The sequence below is a fragment of the Coregonus clupeaformis genome, unplaced genomic scaffold, assembly GCF_020615455.1.
Source record: "Coregonus clupeaformis isolate EN_2021a unplaced genomic scaffold, ASM2061545v1 scaf0477, whole genome shotgun sequence".
NCBI classification, from domain to species: Eukaryota; Metazoa; Chordata; class Actinopteri; order Salmoniformes; family Salmonidae; genus Coregonus; species Coregonus clupeaformis.
In genome coordinates, this window is record NW_025533932.1 from 262 (window position 1) to 25186 (window position 24925).

General features: G+C 45.9%; 1 protein-coding gene across 1 annotated transcript in view; it reads right to left on the reverse strand.

The window, feature by feature from the left end:
• Nucleotides 1-18840: 18840 nt before the first annotated feature.
• LOC121533938 (carboxyl-terminal PDZ ligand of neuronal nitric oxide synthase protein) overlaps nucleotides 18841-24925 on the reverse strand; it is a 140028-nt gene continuing 133943 nt past the window's right edge. Inside the window, exon 8 of the mRNA XM_045215591.1 lies at nucleotides 18841-19203. Coding sequence (XP_045071526.1) covers nucleotides 18994-19203 — 210 coding nt within the window. The 3' untranslated portion in view covers nucleotides 18841-18993. The remainder of the gene's footprint in view (nucleotides 19204-24925) is intronic.

Here is a 24925-nt window from a genome sequence, read left to right on the forward strand (position 1 = left end):
ATCAAGATCTAAAAGTCTGAGTATTTTGCTGCTTCGGAGGTAGAGTATCTTATGACTGTAGACCACAACATTTACCAAGAGAGTTTCTACTCATATTTTCAGCTGTCTGACCACCACCAAACCAATGCTGGCATTGAAGATTGCAATTTGGAAATAGAGTGTATAAAAGCGTATTGAATTACAGGAAAACGCTAATCAGATGCAGCGCCCTAGTAGCTTGACTTTAATGGTGGAAACTTAAATCATTCTGCACTCATTTCTACCAGCATGTTAAATGCAACCAGAGGGGAGAAAACTCGCTAGACCTAACTTTTTACTCCCACACACAGAGACTTACAGCAGCTTCTCAGCCTCGCCTCCATTTTGGCAAATCTGACCATAACTCATCCTCCTGACTCGCTTATAAGTGAAAAACTCGCTGGTGCACTATGATCGCCATGAATAGAAAGGTGAATGATGACGCGAGATGCTAAGCTACAGTGATTTGTTTTACAGCGCTGGCACTGGAACATGTTCGGATTCTTCGACAGCATTGAGGAGTACACCACATCGTCACTGGCTTCATCAATAAGTGCATCGAGATGTCGTCCCCACGAGGACCAAGTGAGAGATTGACACGACTTACACCAAAGGGATTACAGGAAACATCCGCACTGAGCTCAGTGGGTAGAGCTGCCGCTTTCAAGGCAGGACTCAACCCGGACGCTTTATAAGAAATCCGCTATGACCTCCGCAAACCATCAAACAGGAGTCATACAGGTCTAAGATTGAATCATACTAACTGGCTCTGACGCGCGCCGGATCTTGTGGAAGGCTTGAACACTATTACAGACTACAAGGAAGACAGCTGCGGGCTGCTAGTGACACAAGCCTACCAGACGAGCAAACACTTATGCCGGGCCTTCGGCAAGCAACACCTGAAGCATGCATGAGAGCAACCAGCTATTTCGGACACTACATGTGATCAAAGCTCTCCTTTGAGCGGATGTGGTAAGACTTACCCCAACCGGTCCAACTAATTCACAAGGCCGCCCAGGGGCCAGACGGATTAACAGGAACGTGTACTCCGGCATGTGCTGACCAGACTGGCAAGTGTCTTCTACTGACATTTTCAACCAGACCCTGACTGAGTCTGCATTACCAACATGTTCCAGACCACCACACTAGTCCCCAGTGCCAAGAACTCTAAGATAACTGCCTAAATGACTACGACCAGAATCTGATTCACTGCCCTGTGCGAAGTTCTACTTGAAAGACTGGTCGCATGGCTCACATCAACAGCACTGTAACCCAGAAACCCCTAGACCCACTCCCAATTTGCATACGCTTTAACAGATCCCACAGATGATGCAATCTCTATCAACCACTCACTGCCTTCCCCTGGACAAGAGGAACACCCACGTGAGAATGCTGGTCCTCGACTACAGCTCACATTCAACACCACATAGTGCCCTAAGCTCATCAAGCACAAGTGATCCTGGGACTAAACTTACCTCCTCTGCAAACTGGATCCTGGACCTAGCAGGACGGCCGTCCCAGGTAGTGGGTGAGCGTGCAACATACATTCTGACTGATCCACACGCCAAAGCTCAGGGGGTGCGTGCTCAGGTCCCTCCCCTGTACTTCTCTGTTCACCCATGACTGCATGGCCAGGGCACACCAACACCATCATTAAGTTTGCCGTGACGACACAAACCAGGTGGGCTGATCACCGATTTTAACGGCGTGAGACAGCCTATAGGGGAGGAGGTCAGAGATCTGGCCGTGTGGTGTCAGGAAACAATCTTTCCTCAACAGTGACCAAGACAAAAGGAGATGATTGTGGACTAAGAAAAAAGAGGGACTGAACTCCCCCATTTCTCATCAGACCAGGGCTGTAGGGAACAGGTTGAGAGCTTCCAAGTTCTTGGTGTCCACATCACCAATGAACTATCATGTCCAAAATACCCAAGACAGTCGTGGAAGAGGGCACGGCGCTATTCCTCTCAGGAGACTAAAAAGATTTGGCATGGGTCCTCAGATCCACTCCAAAAATTTCCCGAGCACCTCGCAAGAGAATCCTTGACTCCGGTTGTCACACCGCCTCGGTATGGCAACTGCTTGGCCTCTGACCGCAAGGCACTAAGAGGGTAGTGCGACGCCCAGTACATCACTGGGGCAAAGCTCTGCCATCCAGGACCTCTACTATCAGGCGGAAGCCGAGTGAAGGCCTCGTAAATGTCAAAGACTCAGCACCCTTTTGAGTCGGACTGTTCTCTCTCGCTACATACGCAGGCAAGCGGTACCGGAGTGCCAAGTCTAGGGTCCAAAGACTTCTAACAGCTTCTTTGTACTCAGAATAAGTGAACAGCTAATCATGGCTACCCGATTGCACTGCCCCCACCCCCATCCCCAATGCGCTACTCTGTTAAAGTATTTATGCATAGTCACTTTAACTCACCCCATGTACATACTACCTCAACTACACTCAACTAGCCGGTGCCTTCACATTGACTGACTATGATCGTTCCCCCCACATATATAGCCTCCCTACTGTCACTTTATTTTTACTGTATATACATAGCCTCCCCCACTGTCACTTTATTTTACTTCTGCTCTTTTTTCTCAACACTTATTTATTGTTGTTTTATTCTTACTTTTGTTTAGTTGTTTTAAACACAGTTGGTTACTATTGTAAGTGAAGCATTTTAACTGTAATGTCTGCAACTGTTGTATTCAAGCAGCACTGTGACAAATAAAATTTGATTTGATTTGGTGATTTTTGGAAAATCACATTTGGCTTCGTCCTTTTAACAAAAACCTCTGACAATCTTCTCTACAGATGCACACTGTCGAGACATTCTTGTCAGGATGTAACACCAGACAGAATCTGAAATGCCGCCCATGAACCAGGTGGGGCTCAGATGGTGGTGGAAGGGCTTCCAGAGCATTACCGGGGCACAATAGCCTGCCCTCCAGGAAAACTACAGCACCTGGTGTTGCAGGACGGCCAAGATGATCATCAAGGACTAAACGCCACCGAGCCACGGCCTGTACACCCCCATATCATCTAGAAAGTGGAGATAGCAGATTGCATCAGAGGATGAGAGACTGAGAACAACTTCTATCATTAAGTTTGCTGACGACACAACAGTGGCCAGGCTGATCACAGCCATAGGGAGAGGTCGAGACCTGGCAGGCAAACAGGACACAACCTCTCTCAAGTGAGCAAGACAGACTGATCGTGGATTTTTACAGGGAAAAGAGGGCCGAACACTCCAGCACATACCATGCGTGGGGCTGTAGTGGAACGGGTTGAGAGTTTCAGTTCCTTGTGTATCACACTCACCAACAAACTATCATGGTCCAAACACACCAAGACAGTCGCGGAAGAGGGCACAGCAAGCCTTTCCTAAGGAGACTGAAAATATTTGGCATGGGTCCCTAGATCCTCAAAAAGTTATACAGCTGCACCATCGAGAGCATCCTGAGTTGCATCGTACGCCTGGTATGGTCAACTGCTTGGATCCGGACCGCAGAAGGCTCTACAGAGTGGCAGTGCATATGGCCCACCACATCACTCAGGCCAAGCTTCCTGCATCCAGGACCTACAGTGGGAGAACAAGTATTTGATACACTGCCGATTTTGCAGGTTTTCCCTACTTACAAAGCATGGAGGTCTGTAATTTTATCATAGGTACTACTTCAACTGTGGAGACGAATCCAAAACAAAAATCCTAAAAAGGCATTGTATGATTTTTAAGTATAATTAATTTGCATTTTTATTGCAATGATGATGTTAATTTGATCGAGGAAAAGCAGAACTTAATATTTGGTACAGAATCCTTTGTTTTTGCAATAACAGAAATGGTATAGTTCCTGTAGGTCTTGACCAGGGTTGCACACCTGCACAGGGATTTTGGGCTCACTCCCTCCATACACCCCTTCTCCAGATCCTTCCCAGGTTTCCGGGGGTGAGCCGGCTGGCAATGAAGGACTTTCAGCTCCCTCCCAAAGATGTTCTATTGGGTTTCCAGGTCTGGAGAACTGGCTGAGCCACTCTCCAGGACCTTGAGATGCTTCTACGAGCCTCGCTTGATTTGCCTAACAGTGTGTTGTGGTCATGTGCATAGAAAGACCTGCCAAACCCACCTTCAGTGCGCTTACTGAGGAAGGAGGTTATTGGCCAGATCTCGCGATACGCGGCCCACATCCATCCTCCCCCTCAATACTGGTGCAGTCGTCCTGTCCCCCTTGCAGAAAAGCATCTCTAAAGAGAATGAGTGTTTCCCACCTACTGCTTCCACGGTTGGGATGGTGTTCTTGGGGTTACCACTTCCCTTCTTCTTCCTCCAAACACGGCGAGTGGAGTTTAGACCAAAAAGCCTCTATTTTTGTCTCATCGAGACCACATGATCTTCTGCATTCCTCCTCTGGATCAACCAGAAGGGTCATTGGCAAACTTCAAGACGAGCCTTGTTTCGGCTTCGGAGCAGGGGACATAGCGTGCGCTGGATTTTAATGGCCAATGACTTAGTGTTACACACGGTTTTCTTTTGGAGACAATTCCAGCTTCTCTTCAGGTCATTGACCAGGTCCTGTCGAGAGTTCTGGGCTTTGATCCTCACCCTTCACACTTGAGCGTTCAGAGAATGATTTATTTCAGCTTTTATTTATTTCATCACATTCCCAGTGGGTCAGGAAGTTTACATACACTCAATTAGTATTGGTAGCATTGCTTTAAATTGTTTAACTTGGGTGAAGCGTTTTGGGTAGCCCTTCCACAGGCCTGCAATAAGTTGGGAATTAACTGACCTTGGGATTCAGTTGGTTTTTACTGAGCTAAGATAGAGGATCCTAACACACATTACGCTTTTTTCAGGTCTCAGCCTACAGACATTTTCTTATGAGGAATGAGGTCTTTGTTGCTTACACACCAATACCTTTGAACTTTGTTGTCCTGAAGCCATTTTGCCACAACTTTGGGAAGTATGGCAGGGGGGTCGTCACATTTGAAGGACCAAGCTTTAACTTCCTGACCCTGTGTCTTGAATGTTGCTTCAATACCATCCACATAATTTTCCTTCCTCATGATGCCATCTATTTTGTGCAGTGCACCAGTCCCTCTGCAGCAAAGCACTTCACAGCATGATACAAGCACCCCGTGAGCTTCACGGTTGAGAGGGTGTTCTTCACTTGGCAAGGCGTCCTTTTCTCCAAACATAACGATGGTCATTATGGCCAAACAGTTCATTTTTTGGTTTAATCAGACCAGGATTGTACTTTCTCCAAAAGAAATAACAGTCTTTCCTGTGTGCAGTTGCGTAAACCGCAGTCTGGCTTTTTGTATGGCGAAGCTTTGGAGCAGTGGCTTCTTCCTTCTGAGCGGCCTTTCGGTTGATGTCGATGATGAGACTGAATTGCATTGTGGATATAGATACTTTAGAAAACTTTATTTCCTCCAGCATCTTCACAAGGTCCTTTGCTGTTGTTCTGGGATTGATTTGCACTTTTCACTGACTAAAAGTACGTTCATCTCTGAGATGGCGAACGTTGCCTTCTGAGCGGTATGATCGCGGCGTGATCCATGGTGGTTGATATCGGGCAAGCTATTGGTTGAACGAGATGAACGTGTACTTGGCATTTTTTCTTGAGGTATTGGCTGATTGATTTTGATTTCTGCAATGATGAGTACAAGCAAAAAGGCACTGAAGTTTGAAGGTGAAGCGCTGAAATACATCCACAGGTACACCTCCAATTGACTCAAATTGATGTCAATTAGCCTATCGAAGCTTCTAAAGGCTGACAAATTTTTTCGCAATGTTTGGAGGCACAGTCATTTGAGGTATGTAAACTTCGACACTGAATAGGATACAGGAACTATAAGTGAAATAATCTGTCTGTAAACAATTGCTGGAAAAATACTTGTAAAGTCATGCACAAAGTAGATGTCTCATAACTTGCACAAGACTTATAGTTTGTTGAACAAGATGTTGTAGTAGTGGTTGGAATAACAGTTTTAATTACTCCAACCTAGGTGGTATGTAAACTTTACTTCAACTGTATATACCTCTATTCTAGTCATGGCCATCGTAGATGACTACTGCTTCTGTACAACACTTTTCTATTCAATACAGTATTTATATTCGATTCTCTGACATTGCTTTCAGTCTTGATATGCTCAATTCTGATGTGTTTAACATATCTTTTATTTCTGTGGTTTAGAATTATGTATATTATTAGTATATAGATATTGTTGCAAACTGTTGAAACGATAGCGGTTCGCTGCTAACGCATAACACCTGAAAGATCTGTTGCGCGACCAAGAAACGTTGATTTCAGTTTAAGCAGAGATGATGAGCTGTCGGTCATCATTGGTTGATGTGATAACTGTGAAGACAAACAGTTGATGGTGATGGAATGGGGAAAACACTGAGGACTTTGGTCTGGCAAGCCCAGCTCCGAACCATGAGACAAAGATGGAGCCACTCTTCAACCCCACCCCCCCCCTCTTCAACAGTGCACTCTCCCTTTGGTCTCTTCCCCATCTCCCCCTTACTCTCCTCTCTCCTAGCTTCTCATCCTCACCCCATCCACCCCTTGACCGGTAAAACAGAGACTCACTCTAAGCTGGAGGGGTGCTCTCATCTTATCTTACCAATACAGACAGGGCTCCTAACCCCAGCTCCTGACAAGGAGAATAGGGTGCAGGAGCCAACAGGCTTTTACGGCCGGCCTAAAGCCAGTGAGTCTGCCACTAGCACAGTCAGTGTAGTCTAGCTCGGCTAATCCCCATTGAGACCGGCAGTGTCTTGCCTGATCTGAAGTGAGCAAACTAAACTTGGCGGTGGTGTTTAGTAATCTTACTGGGAATAAAGAACCTCCTCCGTTCCTTACACATTGAAAGAGATTGTGATGATTCTCACACTCTGCAAAATAGGGCTACCTAATGTTAGATCCTCGATTTGGCAAGCAGTTATGGTAATAAAATCAATCAGCTGATCATAATCATTTATATTAGCCCACCCACATGGCATCCTGATTCATTACTGTATTAAATGAGGCCTCTCCTTTAGTTACACTAGTGACCATATCCCCGCATCCTTGTGCTGCAAAGAGGTAGTTACAACATTCACGATAGCAAATGTATAAATGTACCCCCTCCCAAAAATGACATGTTTCGTCTTTTGAGCTTCTGTAATAGCGAAATCTATGCAGCCTCACAATCACTTTTTATAGCTACTGTTTACAGTGCTCTGGGCTGTAGAAGAGTTCTAACAAAGTTCCATGAATTCCTATCGGACCTTGTAGTCACTTGGCAGATAATATTCTAATTTTTGGTGACTTTTTAATATTCCATATGGAAAAGTCCACAGACCCACTTCGCGGCAGAGCTATCATCACATCAATGGTTTTGGTCTGAACATGTCTCGGACCTACTCATTGCCACAGTCGATACCTGGATCTAGTTTTTGTCCCGTGGATAGTAATACTGGATCGGGTATGTTTTTTTTTTCCCTCGTAACCTGGACTATTATCACATCTTGATGTTTACAACTCGGGCACAAATATGTCGATTTCAAACAAGGACCATCTGCGCCATGCTGTAAATTCTCGACAACCCAAAGATTCCTAGAGGCCCTTCCAGACTCCTCCAACTATCAGGGACATTGGAGTACAAAAATCAGTTGGACTTACCTTGAACTGAGGATCACATCTTAACCGTATGACCTTGATGCAGTGGCACCCCTAAAAAAAAAAACATTTGTCACAAGAAACTAGCTCCGCGGTACTCAGAAAGACCAGAGGCCTGGGCAAGATTCAGAAAATTGAACCGTGAATGGTGCGCCACCAAACTGAAAGTTTCTGCTAGCTTCTGAAACAAAGTACAGAGCAATATTGAAGATTCCCTACAACACGCTGGATCATCCCTATTGTCCAACCTAATTGAGAGAATACGAACAATCCAAAATTGTATATTGATAATTGCCGCAAAGCTGAACTAAAAGCACATTCCCAAGAGAGGATGCCTTTCACTTCAGCAGTGATGAATTCACCCGAACTTTAACCCGACAAAAAGATCATGACAGACAGAAAGCGGAATTCATGGACTCACTTACGAATCGTATTTTCAACTGTTGTCCTGGAAGTCTGCACACAAAACTGCTGGGACCTCAGATCAATGGAGGGACACTCAAGTTCAATCCCCTGTATCTCTTGGACACATTCATGAAAATAGTAATGGCTTCTAAATCTTCGAAGCTGATGACTGGACCTATTCCAACTAAACTACCGAAAGAGCTACATCCAGCTGTGGCCTCCCATGTTGAACATCAATAAATGGTCCCTATCCAATGGAACGTGCACAAAAGCTCAAAGTAGAAGCGTCTCTTGAAAATAGCCAAACCTTGACCCAGAAAATGTAAAAACTATTAGCTTATAGAATCTCCCATTTCTCTCAATTTTTTGAAAATGTTGCATGAGCATCAACTCACTGCCTTCCTGAAGACAAAAAATGTCACAATAACGCCTGAGTTCTGTTTTAGACCCCATCAATATAATTTGAGACCGCACTCGGGAAGGGTGGTAACGAGGATAACGTTAGACCAAGGCTCTACATCTGTCCTCGTGCTCCTATACCCCTTAAGTGCTGGTTTTGACACCATCGATCACCACATTCTTTTGGAGAGATTGGAAACTTTAAATTGGTCTACATGGACAAGTTCTTGCCTGGTTTAGATCTTATCTGTCGGAAAGATATAAGTTAGTCTCTGTGGATGGTTTGGTCCTCTGAACAAATCAATTGATGCGTTTCGGTGAGATACTAGTTCTAGGTCCCAAGAAACAAAGTGATCTTCTGTTTGGATCTGACAATTATATGTTGATGGTTGTACAGTCGCTCAAAGAAACGAAGGACCTGCAGCGACTCTGGACCTGATCTCTCTTTAATGAACATATCAAGGAATATTTCAAGGCAGCTTTTATCTCTTCGTAACAGTTGCAAAAATCATATTTTTGTCCAGAAATGTTACATAAAAAGCTAATCCATGCTTTTGTCCTTCTAGATTAGAGATACTTCAATGCTCTACTCTCCATACTGCTGGATAAAAGCACTAAATAAACTTTAGTTAGTGCAAACACGGCTACAGAATCTTGACTAACCAGCAAAATTTGATCTGTACTCCAGTGCCTCTCTACTCCCGGGCTTCCTGATTAAGGCTAGGGCTGATTTCAAGGTTTTACTGCTAACCTGCAAAAGCTTATAGGCTTGCTCCTACCTTATCTCAGAGTTGGTCCTACCTATTAGCACACCTACATCGACGCTATGGCTCACAAGACGCAGGCCTCCTTATTGTCCCTAGAATTTCTAAGCAAACAGCTGGAGGCAGGGCTTTCTCCATAGAGCTAATTTTTTGAATGGTCTGCCTATGTGAGAGACAGACTCAGTCTCGAGAGCCTTTAGTCTTTACAGGACTAATCTCTTCAGTAGGTCCTATGATTGAGTGTAGTCTGGCCCAGGGGTGCGAAGGTGAACGGAAAAGTCACTTGAGGCGACAAACCGCTCTTGCTGTCTCTGCCTGGCGGTTCCTGCTCTCCATTGGGATTCTCCTCTCTGACCCTATTACGGGGCCGAGTCACTGGGTCTACTGGTGCTTTCCATGCCCTCCTAGAGGTGCATCATGAGTGGGTTCGGAGTCACTGACGGTGATCTTCCTGTCCGAAGTTGTTGTCCCTCAAGCCTGTGCAGTGGATGAGATCTTCGTGGGCTATACTCAGCCTTGTCTCAGGGTAGTAGGTTGGTGGTCTGTTGATATCCTCTGGTGGTGTGTGGGGCTGTGCTTTGGCTAAGTGGGTGGGGTTATTATCCTGCCTGGTTGGCCCTGTCCGGGTGCTATCGTCGGACCGGGGCCACAGTGTCTCCCGACACCCCGTCTCAGCCTCAGTATCTATGCTGCAGTAGTCTATGTGCAGGGGCTAGCGTCAGTCTGTTATATCTGGTGTTATTCTCCTGTCTTATCCCAGTGTCCTGTGTGAATTTAAGTATGCTCCCTCTAATTCTCTCTCTCTCCCTCTCTCCTCCCATCCCGAGGACCTTGGAGCCCCTAGGAACCATGCCTCGAACTACCTGGCCTGGTGACTCCTTGCTGTCCCCAGTCACCTGTCCACCAGGTTCCACTCTTCTGCCTACGGCTATGGGCCCAGACTGTTCACGAACGATGCTGCCTTGTCCCGGACCTCTGACATCGACTCTCTCTCTACCGCACCTCACTGTTCAACCTCTAAATGCCCGGCTATGAAAAAGCCAGTGACATTTACTCCTGAGTGTTACTGACCTGCCTTGCAACCTCTTTCAACCACTGTGATTGTATTTGATCCCTGCCAGTCATCAATGAACGTTGGAACATCTTGGAGAAGATCTAGCCTGAATGGCAATGTACTGTTATAATCTCCACCCGGCACAGCCAGAAAGGGGACTTGCCACCTCAGAGCCTGGTTCCTCTCTGGTTTCTTCCTAGGTTTTTCTGCCTTTCTAGGGAGTTTCTCCCTAGCCATCGCGCTCTCATCTGCATTATTGCTGTTTGGGGTTTTAGGCTGGGTTTCTGTATAGCACTTTTGACATCTTCTGATGTAAAAAGGGCTTCATAAATAACATTTGATTGATTGATTGTTTTGAGAGAGGGTAAAAGACAGGATCAGATTCCATCATCACTCCATTAGCGACAAATGGCAGTGATCTAGCCTCCATTAGTACATCACCCTCAGAGTTCATCTGTAAATCCAGACAGTCTAAGGCGCTGTCAGGGTAATATACTGCCGTACGTACACCAAGCACTGCCAGGACACAACATGAGATATGGGGGCCGAGGTTCGTGACTCTGAGAAGAAGACATGCTGTACTGATAAAAGTGTGAAAGCTAAACTGAGTTTAATCCGACAGGTCTTGGAGAAGGAAGATGTCACATTTGTCCAAGACGTGACACTGAAGTCCTGTGAGACACGCTGCAAAACGCTGCTCTGTGGTGATGGTGAATGCAGCCTGAATAATAACACAGAGCACAGAGAGATTGTATGTGTCTCTGTGTGTGAGATAATTGAGAGATAGAGATGAATGCAGAGAGGGAGATAGACAGACATGTTCTTATCAACACCTTACAGCATTTTCTGCAAATTTAATCAAAGAAACAGTAATTAAATGCTTTGAAGCAGAGTTTGGGTTTGTGACACGGGATTCCACAGGTAATCATTTCTGGGACTGGAGGCAGTGAGGTACAGAAATAATGCAGCATAGATGGCTCGAATAATTACAGTCTCTAATGAACTGTAACAGACTAAAACGTAGTTGAACTTTAGTGACACCTGCAAGTCTGGATTAGCAAACAGCCTAAGTGCACCCGTTGAAAAGGGTTTGGGAAAAATCCCTCCACCCTAAAACGTTCCTTCTCAATCAACCACTTAGTGTTGAGGTGGACGTTCCTACAAGAACCAGAGGATGTACAACTCTATTACCACCCAGTTCAGGATTATCCTCATGTAGTTTATGCAGCCAGGCAGAGAGAGGCAGAGTGTGTGTGTGTGTGTGTGTGTGTGTGTGTGTGTGTGTGTGTGTGTGTGTGTGTGTGTGTGTGTGTGTGTGTGTGTGTGTGTGTGTGTGTGTGTGTGAGCTAACTTCCAGCAGGGTATGAATTATACTGAACAAAAATATAAATGCAACAATTTTTATTTATTTTATCTTTATTTAACTAGGCAAGTCAGTTAAGAACAAATTCGTATTTACCGAATGATGGCCTACACCGCCAAACCCGGACAACGCTGGGCCAATTGTGCGCTGCCCCTATGGGACTCCCAATCACGGCCGGTTGTGATACAGCCTGGAATCAAACCAGGGGGTCTGTAGTGACGCCTCAAGCACTGAGATGCAGTGCCTTAGACCGCTGCGCCACTCGGGAGCCCATTTTACTGAGTTACAGTTCATGTAAGGAAATCAGTCAATTTAAATAAATTAGGCCCTAATCTATGGATTTCACATGACTGGGAATACAGATATGCATATGTTGGTCAAAGATACCTTTAAAAAAAAGTAGGGCCGTGGATCAGAAAAACCAGTCAGTATCTGTGACCACCATTTGCCTCATGCAGTGCGAAACCTCTCTTTGCATCGAGTTCGGTCAGACTGTTGATTATGGTATGTGGAATGTTGTCCCACTGCTCTTCAATGGCTGTGCAAAGTTGCAGGATATTGGCAGGGAACTGGAACATGCTGTTGTACACGTTGATCCAGAGCATCCCAAACGTGCTCAATGGGTGACATGTCTGGTGAGTATGCAGGCCATGGAAGAACCGGGACATTTTCAGCTTCCAAGAATTGTGTACAGATCCTTGCGACATGGGGCGTGCATTATCATGCGAAAATATGAGGTGATGGCGGCGGATGAATGGCACGAAATGGGCTTCAGGATCTCGTCACGGTATCTCTGTGCATTCAAATTGCCATCAATAACATGCAATTGTGTTCGTTGTCCTTAGCTTATGCCTACCCATACCGTAACCCCACCGCCACCATGGGGCACTCTGTTCCAACGTTGACATCAGCAAACCCTCACCACACGTGGCCATACACATGGTCTGCGGTTGTGTGGCTGGTTGGACGTACTGCCAAATTCTCTAAAAAAGATGATGGAGGTGGCTTATGGTAGATAAATTAACATATACAGTGGGGGAGAACAAGTATTTGATACACAGCCGATTTTTCAGGTTTTCCCTACTTACAAAAGCATGTAGAGGTCTGTAATTTTTATCATAGGTACACTTCAACTGTGAGAGACGGAATCTAAAAAAATCCAGAAAATCACATTGTATGATTTTTAAGTAAATAATTTGCATTTTATTGATGACATAAGTATTTGATACATCAGAAAAGCAGAACTTAATATTTGGTACAGAAACCTTTGTTTGCAATTACAGAGATCATACGTTTCCTGTAGGTCTTGACCAGGTTTGCACACACTGCAGCAGGGATTTTGGCCACTCCTCAACACAGACCCTTCTCCAGATCCTTCAGGTTTCAGGGCTGTCGCTGGGCATACGGACTTTCAGCTCCCTCCAAAGATTTTCTATTGGGTTCAGGTCTGGAGACTGGCTAGGCCACTCCAGGACCTTGAGATGCTTCTTACGGAGCCACTCCTTAGTTGCCCTGGCTGTGTGTTTCGGGTCGTTGTCATGCTGGAAGACCCAGCCACGACCCATCTTCAATGCTCTTACTGAGGGAAGGAGGTTGTTGGCCAAGATCTCGCAATAGATGGCCCCATCCATCCTCCCTCAATACGGTGCAGTCGTCCCTGTCCCCTTTGCAGAAAAGCATTCCCAAAGAATGATGTTTCCACCTCCATGCTTCACGGTTGGGATGGTGTTCTTGGGGTTGTACTCATCCTTCTTCTTCCTCCAAACACGGCGAGTGGAGTTTAGACCAAAAGCTCTATTTTTGTCTCATCATACCACATGACCTTCTCCCATTCCTCCTCTGGATCATCCAGATGGTCATTGGCAAACATCAGACAGGCCTGGACATGCGCTGGCTTGAGCAGGGGGACCTTGCGTGCGCTGCAGATTTTAATCCATGACGGCGTAGTGTGTTACTAATGGTTTTCTTTGAGACTGTGGTCCCAGCTCTCTTCAGGTCATTGACCAGGTCCTGCCGTGTAGTTCTGGGCTGATCCCTCACCTTCCTCATGATCATTGATGCCCCACGGGTGAGATCTTGCAGGAGCCCCAGACCGAGGGTGATTGACCGTCATCTTGAACTTCTTCCATTTTCTAATAATTGCATTAACAGTTGTTGCCTTCTCACCAAGCTGCTTGCCTATTGTCCTGTAGCCCATCCCAGCCTTGTGCAGGTCTACAATTTTATCCCTGATGTCCTTACACAGCTCTCTGGTCTTGGCCATTGTGGAGAGGTTGGAGTCTGTTTGATTGAGTGTGTGGACAGGTGTCTTTTATACAGGTAACGAGTTCAAACAGGTGCAGTTAATACAGGTAATGAGTGGTGAACAGGAGGGCTTCTTAAAGAAAAACTAACAGGTCTGTGAGAGCCGGAATTCTTACTGGTTGGTAGGTGATCAAATACTTATGTCATGCAATAAAATGCAAATTAATTACTTAAAATCATACAATATGATTTTCTGGATTTTGTTTTAGATTCCATCTCTCACAGTTGAAGTGTACCTATGATAAAAATGTACAGACCTCTACATGCTTTGTAAGTAGGAAAACCTGCAAAATCGGCAGTGTATCAAATACTTGTTCTCCCCACTGTATTATCTGGCAATAGCTCTGGTGGACATTCCTGCAGTCAGCATGCCATTTGTGGCATTCTGTTGTGTGACAAAACTGCACATTTTAGAGTGGCCTTTTATTGTCCCCCAGCACAAGATGCTCCAGTGTAATGATCATGCTGTTAAATCAGCTTCTTGATAGGCCACACCTGTCACATGGAAGGATTATCTTGGCAAAGGAGAAATGCTTACTAGCAGGGATGTAAACACATTTGTGAACAAAATCTGAGAGAAATAAGCTTTTTGTGCGTTTGGAAAATTTCTGGGATCTTTTATTTCCTCTCATGAAATATGGGACCAACACTTTACATGCTGCGTTTATATTTGAGTTCAGTGTAGGTTCTGCTCTGCAGTGTAAGAGTCTCATTAAACACAAGTATTCACACTTCACTGATTAAGTTAATAATTATTCTCTCCTCCTCTCCCTCTCTCATCCTTTCCTCTTCTTCTCTCCTTTCAACTCTAAATGATTGTGATAAGTGTGAGTTTTCACGGAGCGGCTAACTTCTAACTTCTCAGCTACCGTCAGCACTTTGGTTAGAAGTCCTTTCAGTCTCAGAGAGTTGGCGTTGTACCAACCTAACTGGGCCGATCGCTATTCGCTCTCCTGGCCCTCCCTCTGAGACTAAAGAGAAGTTATATGCTTGACCCACCTTGACACCTGATTGGCGGAGATCAAATATTTTCTTCCTGACTGTCTGTTGCACAAAGTCAATAGTGACATCATCACCCTCTCAGGGCGATTGACTGACTGGACTGGCAGACAGGGGTTAGAGGGGTGCTTTCAATCAGGTCCAGCTAACCGGGTACCCAGTCTCACACACACGCAAGAAAGTACAGACACACACACACAGGCACATGCGCACACACACATGCACACACGCACACACACACACTCTGGCCTTCAGAACTAGACTTCCACAAGGCAGTCACATCCTCCTCTGCTTCACTGGCTCTGACGCTCGTCGGATGTGGCAGGGCTTGAAAACTATTACAGACTACAAAGGGAAGCACAGCCGCGAGCTGCCCAGTGACACAAGCCTACCAGACGAGCTAAACCACTTCTATGCTCGCTTCGAGGCAAGCAACACTGAAGCATGCATGAGAGCACCAGCTGTTCCGGATGACTATGTGATCACGCTCTCCGTAGCCGATGTGAGTAAGACTTTTAAGCAGGTCAACATTCACAAGGCCGCAGGGCCAGACGGATTACCAGGACGTGTACTCCGAGCATGTGCTGACCAACTGGCAAGTGTCTTCACTGACATTTTCAACATGTCCCTGACTGAGTCTGTAATACCAACATGTTTCAAGCAGACCACCATAGTCCCTGTGCCCAAGGACTCTAAGATAACCTGCCTAAATGACTACCGACCCGTAGCACTGACGTCTGTAGCCATGAAGTGCTTTGAAAGGCTGGTCATGGCTCACATCAACAGCATTATCCCAGAAACCCTAGACCCACTCCAATTTGCATACCGCCCCAACAGATCCACAGATGATGCAATCTCTATTGCACTCCACACTGCCCTTTCCCACCTGGACAAGAGGAACACCTACGTGAGAATGCTTTTCATTGACTACAGCTCAGCATTCAACACCATAGTGCCCTCTAAGCTCATCACTAAGCTAAGGATCCTGGGACTAAACACCTCCCTCTGCAACTGGATCCTGGAATTCCTGACGGGCCGCCCCCAGGTGGTAAGCGGGTAGGTAACAACACATCTGCCACACTGATCCTCAACACGGGGGCCCCTCAGGGAGTGCGTGCTCAGTCCCCCTCCTGTACTCTCTGTTCACCCATGACTGCATGGCCAGGCACCGACTCCAACACCATCATTAAGTTTGCCAACGACACAACAGTGGTAGGCCTGATCACCGACAACGATGAGAAAGCCTATAGGGAGGAGGTCAGAGACCTGGCCGTGTGGTGCCAGGACAACAACCTCTCCCTCAACGTGACCAAGACAAAGGGAGATGATTGTGGACTACAGGAAAAAAAAGAGGACTGAGCACGCCCCATTCTCATCGACGGGGCTGTAGTGGAACAGGTTGAGAGCTTCAAGTTCCTTGGTGTCCACATCACCAACGAACTATCATGGTCCAAACACACCAAGACAGTCGTGGAAGAGGGCACGACAAAGCCTATTCCCCCTCAGGAGACTGAAAAGATTTGGCATGGGTCCTCAGATCCTCAAAAATTATACAGCTGCACCATCGAGAGCATCCTGACTGGTTGCATCACCGCCTGGTATGGCAACTGCTTGGCCTCCGACCGCAAGGCACTACAGAGGGTAGTGCGTACGGCCCAGTACATCACTGGGGCCAAGCTTCCTGCCATCCAGGACCTCTAGACCAGGCGGTGTCAGAGGAAGGCCCTCAAAATTGTCAAAGACTCCAGCCACCCTAGTCATAGACTGTTCTCTCTGCTACCGCACGGGTAAGCGGCACCGAGTGCCAAGTCTAGGTCCAAAGACTTCTCAACAGCTTCTACCCCCAAGCCATAAGACTCTGAACAGCTAATCATGGCTACCCGGACTATTTGCACTGCCCCCCACCCCATCCTTTTTACGCTGCTGCTACTCTGTTAATTATTTATGCATAGTCACTTTAACTCTACCCACATGTACATATTACTTCAACTACCTCAACTAGCCGGTGCCCCCGCACATTGACTCTGCACCGGTACCCCCCTGTATATATAGCCTCCCTACTGTTATTTTATGCTCTTTTTTTCTCAACACTTTCTTTGTTGTTGTTTTATTTTTTACTTTTTTTGTTAAAAATAAATGCACTGTTGGTTAAGGGCTGTAAGTAAGCATTTCACTGTGATGTCTGCACCTGTTGTATTCGGCGCATGTGACCAATACAATTTGATTTGATTTGATTCACTTACTTTCCAAATGTTGTGTTTTACACAGCTTATTATTGTCTTCTTTTTAACCTCGGAGTGGGTTTTTTATTTTCCTTACTCATCAAGGACCAGTTGAAACTAGCTGTGGGCAAAGTCTTAATGCCACACGGCACGGCAGGCAGGCAGCAGAACTGATGGGTTTATCCATGCCTGTGCAGTGAGCTGGGGTTTGGACAGACAGATAAGCAGGATAAGAGCCAAGACTCCTTAAGCTCAGTTGGACTGCCTCTAATGCTCTCATGGCCCACGAGTGTAAAGCCTTACACTTTCACCAGCAAGACAATACAAACAGCAATTAGCCAATAACAACAGGAGGAGGCCGGACTAATCATTACTTAATAGGCCTACATCGGCTGGAAGGGAGGAGAGGGAGGGAGGTTGGTTATTCCCCTGTCCCCGTCTAGCGTTGAGCTGTGTGAAATGTGTGTGTGTGTGTGTGTTTGGGTTATTTCCATGTCCATGTCTTGTATTTGTAAAATTATCTCTTTCAACATCAAAAACATTGTGTCTGTGGTTTGATCTGACAAGGCAGGGCTTTCCCCAGGGAACCACGGCCCAAAACGCTGCTGGAGAGATAAATAAACTAACATCACAGGCCTCAGATTAAGTAGAGGGTGACATAAGAGTGTGCGTGTGTGACATCACATCAAAAGTGACACTGCCGTCACTCACGGGAAAACGGCAGAGGGACTGCCTTGATTTTCTGTGTGGTCCGTGTGTGAGAGAGTGTGTGTGCACTTTATGTGTGTGTGTACGTAAACTATCCATACAGTAATGGGAACTGTTATGTAGTTTATGCCTACTGTTTGACCTCTGTGTATAGGCCCTCAGAGGAAGAGTGTGACCTCAGTTATACAACTTCAGTACAGGCAATGACAGGACAGCTACATCAGGCCTCCTGGAATATTGAAACACATCAGCGATCAACAGCAAGGGACACTTTGGGTTCAACTGCTTCAGTTAGGACAGGTAGTGAGTATGTGTGTGTGTATGTGTGTTCAAGCAGTTTGAGGTAAATAAAGGGAGCTCAGTTGTGAAATTGCGGCCTTTGGTCTCCAGGCTTGTTGCTAACTCGCTGACAGTGTGTGGGTTTTGTGTTGTGTAAGTGTGTGTGTGTTCATATAGTTGTGTGTAAATAGGGGGAAAATAGGGGGAGCTTCGCTAACTGGCTGACAGTGTGAACCTGTGTGTGTGTGTGTTTGTGTGTGTGTGTGTGTGTTAATTCCACACAGATGGAGTGTGAGGGAGTGTATGACCTAAGCGTCCTGACTAGGTCACTGAAAACAAATCTGACTTTATTCAATAGTAACCCAACTGTAACCTTTCTATTTTCCTGTATCTACAGTGATACACTGTAAAGGTGACAGTGGTTCAACATGCATGTTGTATTAATCATGTTTTGTTAATACTGATGTACAGTACATACATTAATCCTCTTTTCTGCTGTGAGTAATTGGTATTACGTGTACTGTGTGTGTGTGTGTGTGTGTGTGTGTGTGTGTGTGTGTGTGTGTGTGTGTGTTCGTTTGTGTGTGTAGGAGAGCTAGTGTTAAAGTCACACAAGATAAGGTTGACATGATTCATAAAGGTTAATATTAGCAAAGTGAAGAGCTCGCAGACAAACAAGATGGTAGCTAGGAGGGAACCACACACAAACACACAGTACACCGGGGCAAGGTTAAAACACCATTTGTTATGGTAATGACCATCTCACTGTAGTTCAAACAACAAGACCTCCTCACCCATCCACAGTACTACAAACACCATCTGTTAACATACACAAACGTGTGTGTGTGTGTGTGTGTGTCTCAGTCCTACCTGTGCCACAGCTACATGTGTCTGTTGCTGTTGTTGCTGTAGTTGTTGCTGTAGCAGTTGGATCTGGTGGTGGACTGACAGGGGGGTGCTGGGAGGCAGAATACCCGATGACGGCAGCAGCATCCTGGGGGACGCCAGCAGCAGAGAGGCCTCCTCTGGAACCTGCCATGGAGGAGAGGAGTGGGTTAATGATGGATTGATTTTGAGAGAGGGAGACATCAATACAAGGAGAGAGAGGATGGAAGATGTAAGGAGGATATGGAGAAAGACAAACAAAGAGAGAGAGAGAAAGTCAGAGAAAGTGACATATTGATGTTCATATTCAGAATGTGTCCTTTGGCAGTGCGAGTGTACATTTCCCCCGGTGATAAGCAGAGCTTGAGGTAAAACAGAGGCATGGCTGAACAGGCCCTAAGAGAAAAGGAAAACTCATGCTCACTCACGCATCCACCCAGACACAAACAGACAACCCAATAAGTCACTACTGGAATAGCATTCACACAATAATGAATTGAAAAGATGAACAATAGCAGCTTGTATCTGTCAAAGGACTGGAGGACTATATTGTTTTTCCTTGAAGAGCAAATTCAATCTGTCACTGTGTCAGACAGAGATAATTGCCTAGACTGAGAAGATGCTTTTACTGAGAAGAATACATAAGATATACTTTATTAGTCCACGCGAGATAGAAATGTGTCTTCTGCTTTTATCCAACCCCCCGATACACACACACACACATTAGGTTGGATCACAGGGCAGCCACAAAGCAGCGCCCAATAAGCAATTATTTTAGGGGGTTTAGCTCCTTGCTCAAGTGAACATCAGCGGTAGGTGGCAACAGATATTGATGCCAGCAACCCTCCAGTTGCCAGGTCAATCCCTGCCAGCACTGGGATTCGAACCGTCAACCTCGGGTTGAGAGAGAGAGAGAGAGAGAGAGAGACAGAGAGAGACAGAGAGAGAGAGAGTTTGATTGATTGATAGAGATTGATTAGTGTGGGAAATAAAGAGAGAGAGAGAGAGTTTGATTGATAGAGATTGATTAGTGTGGGAAATAAAGAGAGACAACTCAAGGTTTGTACCCCCACTGGGCCAGTGGATGAGTGACGGTGTGTCGCTGTCTGATCTACAGGTTAATGGGGACATTACCAGACAGGCTGTTTACTCTCACGTCTTAATGATGAACAGTGGAACTAGGACACTGTGTGTGTGTGTGTATGTGTGTTTATGTATGTGTGTTTGTGTGTGTGTGTGTGTGTGTGTGTGTGTGTGTATGTGTGTGTGTGTATGTGTGTTTGTGTTTGTCTTTGTGTGTGTATGTGCATGCGTGTAGTGATTTCATCAAGTGCAGTACACATCCTTGTACGTTTACTTCAACTCTGGTTAAATATTGGTTTCCTTCAGACAGACATTGTCAAAGCGACACTACAACATCAATCTCTGTAGAACATAGTGAGGTACACACAATACACAGTTTGGTGGAAAATATATCCTTTAAAGAGACCAGGTCTCCCATAGCTGTAACCATGGTGACTAAAACAGTAATTTCAGAGAGTGGTAAACCTGCCATCTCATCAGAATAATTGTAGTAGTTTGAACATGAAAAGAATACCTTGGCAGTCAGCTCAAAGACAGACTGTTTTATTTATTTTATCTACTAAGTACCTTTGCATAGAGAACTGTCAGTGATATAATGGTAGTTGGAGTGAAGAGGGAGTTAATATAATACATGTGTAATGGTTAGGGGCGCTGGGAAGGCGAGAGAGAGAGAGAGAGAAATCTCAGTAAGATATATATATATATTTTTTATTTTATTTAACCTTTATTTGACCAGGTAAGCCAGTTGAGAACAAGTTCTCATTTACAACTGCGACCTGTCCAAGATAAAGCAAAGCAGTGCGATAAAAACAACAACACAGAGTTACATATGGGGTAAAACAAAACATAAAGTCAAAAATACAACAGAAAATATATATACAGTGTGTGCAAATGTAGCAAGTTATGGAGGTAAGGCAATAAATAGGCTATAGTGCAAAATCATTACAATTAGTATTAACACTGGAATGATAGATGTGCAAGAGATGATGTGCAAATAGAGATACTGGGGTGCAAATGAGCAAAATAAATAACAATATGGGGATGAGATAGTTGGGTGGGCTAATTTCAGAAGGGCTGTGTACAGGTGCAGTGATCGTTAAGGTGCTCTGACAACTGATGCTTAAAGTTAGTGAGGGAGATAAGTGTCTCCAGCTTCAGAGATTTTTGCAGCTTTTATTTATTTTATCACATTCCCAGTGGGTCAGAAGTTCACACACACTCAATTAGTATTTGGTAGCATTGCCTTTCAATTGTTTAACTTAACGTTTCGGGTAGCCTTCCACAAGCTTCCAACAATAAGTTGGGTGAATTTTGGCCCATTCCTCCTGACAGAGCTGGTGTAACTGAGTCAGGTTTGTAGGCCTCCTTGCTCGCACACGCTTTTTCAGTTCTGCCCACACATTTTCTATAGGATTGAGGTCAGGGCTTTGTGATGGCCACTCCAATACCTTGACTTTGTTGTCCTTAAGCCATTTTGCCACAACTTTGGAAGTATGCTTGGGGTCATTGTCCATTTGGAAGACCCGTTTGCAACCAAGCTATAACTTCCTGACTGATGTTTTGAGATGTTGCTTCAATATCTCCACATCATTTTCCTTCCTCATGATGCCATCTATTTTGTGCAGTGCACCAGTGTCTCCTGTAGCAAAGCACCCCCACAGCATGATGCTGCCACCCCCGTGCTTCACGGTTGGGATGGTGTTCTTCGGCTTGCAAGAACCCACCTTTTTCCTCCAAACATAACGATGGTCATTATGGCCAAACAGTTCTATTTTTGTTTCATCAGACCAGAGGACATTTCTCCAAAAAGGTACGACCCATATGCAGTTGGAAACCGTAGTCTGGCTTTTTTATTGCGGTTTTGGAGCAGTGGCTTCTTCTTTGCTGAGTGGCCTTTCAGGTTATGTCGATATAGGACTCGTTTTACTGTGGATATAGATACTTTTGTACCTGTTTCCTCCAGCATCTTCACAAGGTCCTTTGCTGTTGTTCTGGGATTGATTTGCACTTTTCACACCAAAGTACGTTCATCTCTAGGAGACAGAACGCGTCTCCTTCCTGAGCGGTATGACGGCTGCGTGGTCCCATGGTGTTTATACTTCCGTACTATTGTTTGTACAGATGAACGCGGTATCTTCAGGCGTTTGGAAATTGCTCCCAAGTTTTTTTCTGAGGTCTTGGCTGATTTCTTTTGATTTTCCCATGATGTCAAGCAAAGAGGCACTGAGTTTGAAGGTAGGCCTTGAAATACATCCACAGGTACACCTCCAATTGACTCAAATGATGTCAATTAACCTATCAGAAGCTTCTAACGCCATGACATCATTTTCTGGAATTATCCAAGCTGTTTAAAGGCACAGTCAACTTAGTGTATGTAAACTTCTGACTCACTGGAATTGTGATACAGTGAATTATAAGTGAAATAATCTGTCTGTAAACAATTGTTGTAAAAATTACTTGTGTTATGCACAAAGTAGATGTCCTAACCGACTTGCCAAAACTATAGTTTGTTAACAAGACATTTGTGGAGTGGTTGAAAAACGAATTTTAATGACTCCAACCTAAGTGTATGTAAACTTCCGACTTCAACTGTACCAATTAGGATCTTGCTAAAAATACTTCAATCAGTTATAGAACCCATTGTCCTTTATGGTTGTGAGGTCTGGGGTCCGCTCACCAACCAAGAATTCACAAAATGGGACAAACAACAAATTGAGACTCTTTTTGCAGAATTCTGCAAAAAGATCCTCTGTGTACAATGTAAAACACCAAATAATGCATGCAGAGCAGAATTAGGCAGATACCCGCTAATTATCATAATCCAGAAAATAGCCGTTAAATTCTACAACCACCTAAAAAGAAGCTATTCCCAACCCTTCCATAACAAAGCCATCACCTACAGAGAGATTAACCTAGATTAGAGTCCCTTAAGCAAGCTGGCCCTGAGGCTCTGTTCACAAACACAAACTGACCCCACAGAGCCCCAGGACAGCAACACAATTAGACTCAACCAAATCATGAGAAAACAAAAAAATAATTACTTGACACATTGGAAATAATTTACAAAAAAACAGAGCAAACTAGAACGCTATTTGGCCCTAAACAGAGAGTACACAGTGGCAGAATACCTGACCACTGTGACTGACCCAAAATTAAGGAAAGCTTTGACTATGTACAGACTTAGTGATCATAGCCTTGCTATTGAGAAAGGCCGCCGTAGGCAGACCTGGCTCTCAAGAGAAGACAGGCTATGTGCACACTGCCCACAAAATGAGGTGGAAACTGAGCTGCACTTCCTAACTTCCTGACAAATGTATGACCATATTAGAGACACATACTTCCCTCAGATTACACAGACCCACAAATAATTTGAAAACAAATCCAATTAGGATAAACTCTCATATCTATTGGGTGAAATACCACAGTGTGCCATCACAGCAGCAAGATTTGTGACCTGTTGCCACAAGAAAAGGGCAACCAGTGAAGAACAAACACCATTGTTGTCACACCCTGGCTCTGGGACTCTATATGTTGAGCCAGGGTGTGGATATTCTATAGGTTGTATTTCTGTGTTGGCCAGAGTGGTTCCCAATCAGAGGCAACGAGTGTCAGCTGTGGCTGGTTGTCTCTGATTGGGAGCCATATTTATAGAGGCTATTTGCCCACAAATGTTGTGGGATCTTGTTTCTAGTCTGTTTGTGTTAGACCGTGAACTGTCACGTTATCGTTTTGTTGTTTTTGATCGTGTCTCTAATAAAAAGTATGTTTGCCTGCAACGCTGCGCCTTGGTCCTCCTCTGTATACGACTATCGTGACAGAAGATCCCACCAAACCAGGACCAAGCAGCGTGTCCAGGAACACACGCAGGAGGTAACGCTGGTGGATGTCCTCCTCGGCTGGGGGCAGATTACGAAGGAGGAGGCCGTCCGGTACCGGAAGGCGATGAAGGGGGAGACCCAGGCAGGAGTGGAGAAGCGGCGTCAACCGGGCCGTGGTCGGACGGGCGAGAGGCACCCCCAAGAATTTTTTAGGGGGGGGCACACGGCATGGGCGACTGGGCAGCAGGAGGCTGCCACAGGGCGAATTGGGAGATTAGGAGAGAGGCCACCGGGTTTTGGGGGCCAGAAGGCAGGTTGGCGGAGCCTGGATGGAGAGCAGAGCCAACTCCCGTACTCAGGCATGGCAGCATGAGACTGGGCAGGTTCCGTGGTATGCGGAGCTGCGCACTGTGCCACGCAGTGGTCCGGCATAGTCCGGTACGTCCTGTGCGAGCACCCCGCACGTGTTGTGCGAAGGTGGGCATGCAGCCAGGACGGAGTGTGCCGGCTCAGCGCTCGTGGCCTCCAGTGCCTCTCCTCGGTCCCGGATATCCTGCGCCAGTGTCACGTGCTGTTATGCCAGTACGGGTACACAGCCCTGTACGTCCTGTGCTGATGCCTCACACAGAGTGTGTGAAGGTAGGCATTCAGCCAGGACGGGTTGTGGCAGCTCTTCACTCCAGGTCTCCTATCCGTCTCCACAGCCCGGTCCGGCCTGTCCCTGCTCCACGCACCAAGCCTACGGTGTGCGTCGCCAGCCCGGTCCGGCCTGTCCCTGCTCCACGCACCAAGCCTACGGTGTGCGTCGCCAGCCCGGTCCGGCCTGTCCCTGCTCCACGCACCAAGCCTACGGTGTGCGTCGCCAGCCCGGTCCGGCCTGTCCCTGCTCCACGCACCAAGCCTACGGTGTGCGTCGCCAGCCCGGTCCGGCCTGTCCCTGCTCCACGCACCAAGCCTACGGTGTGCGT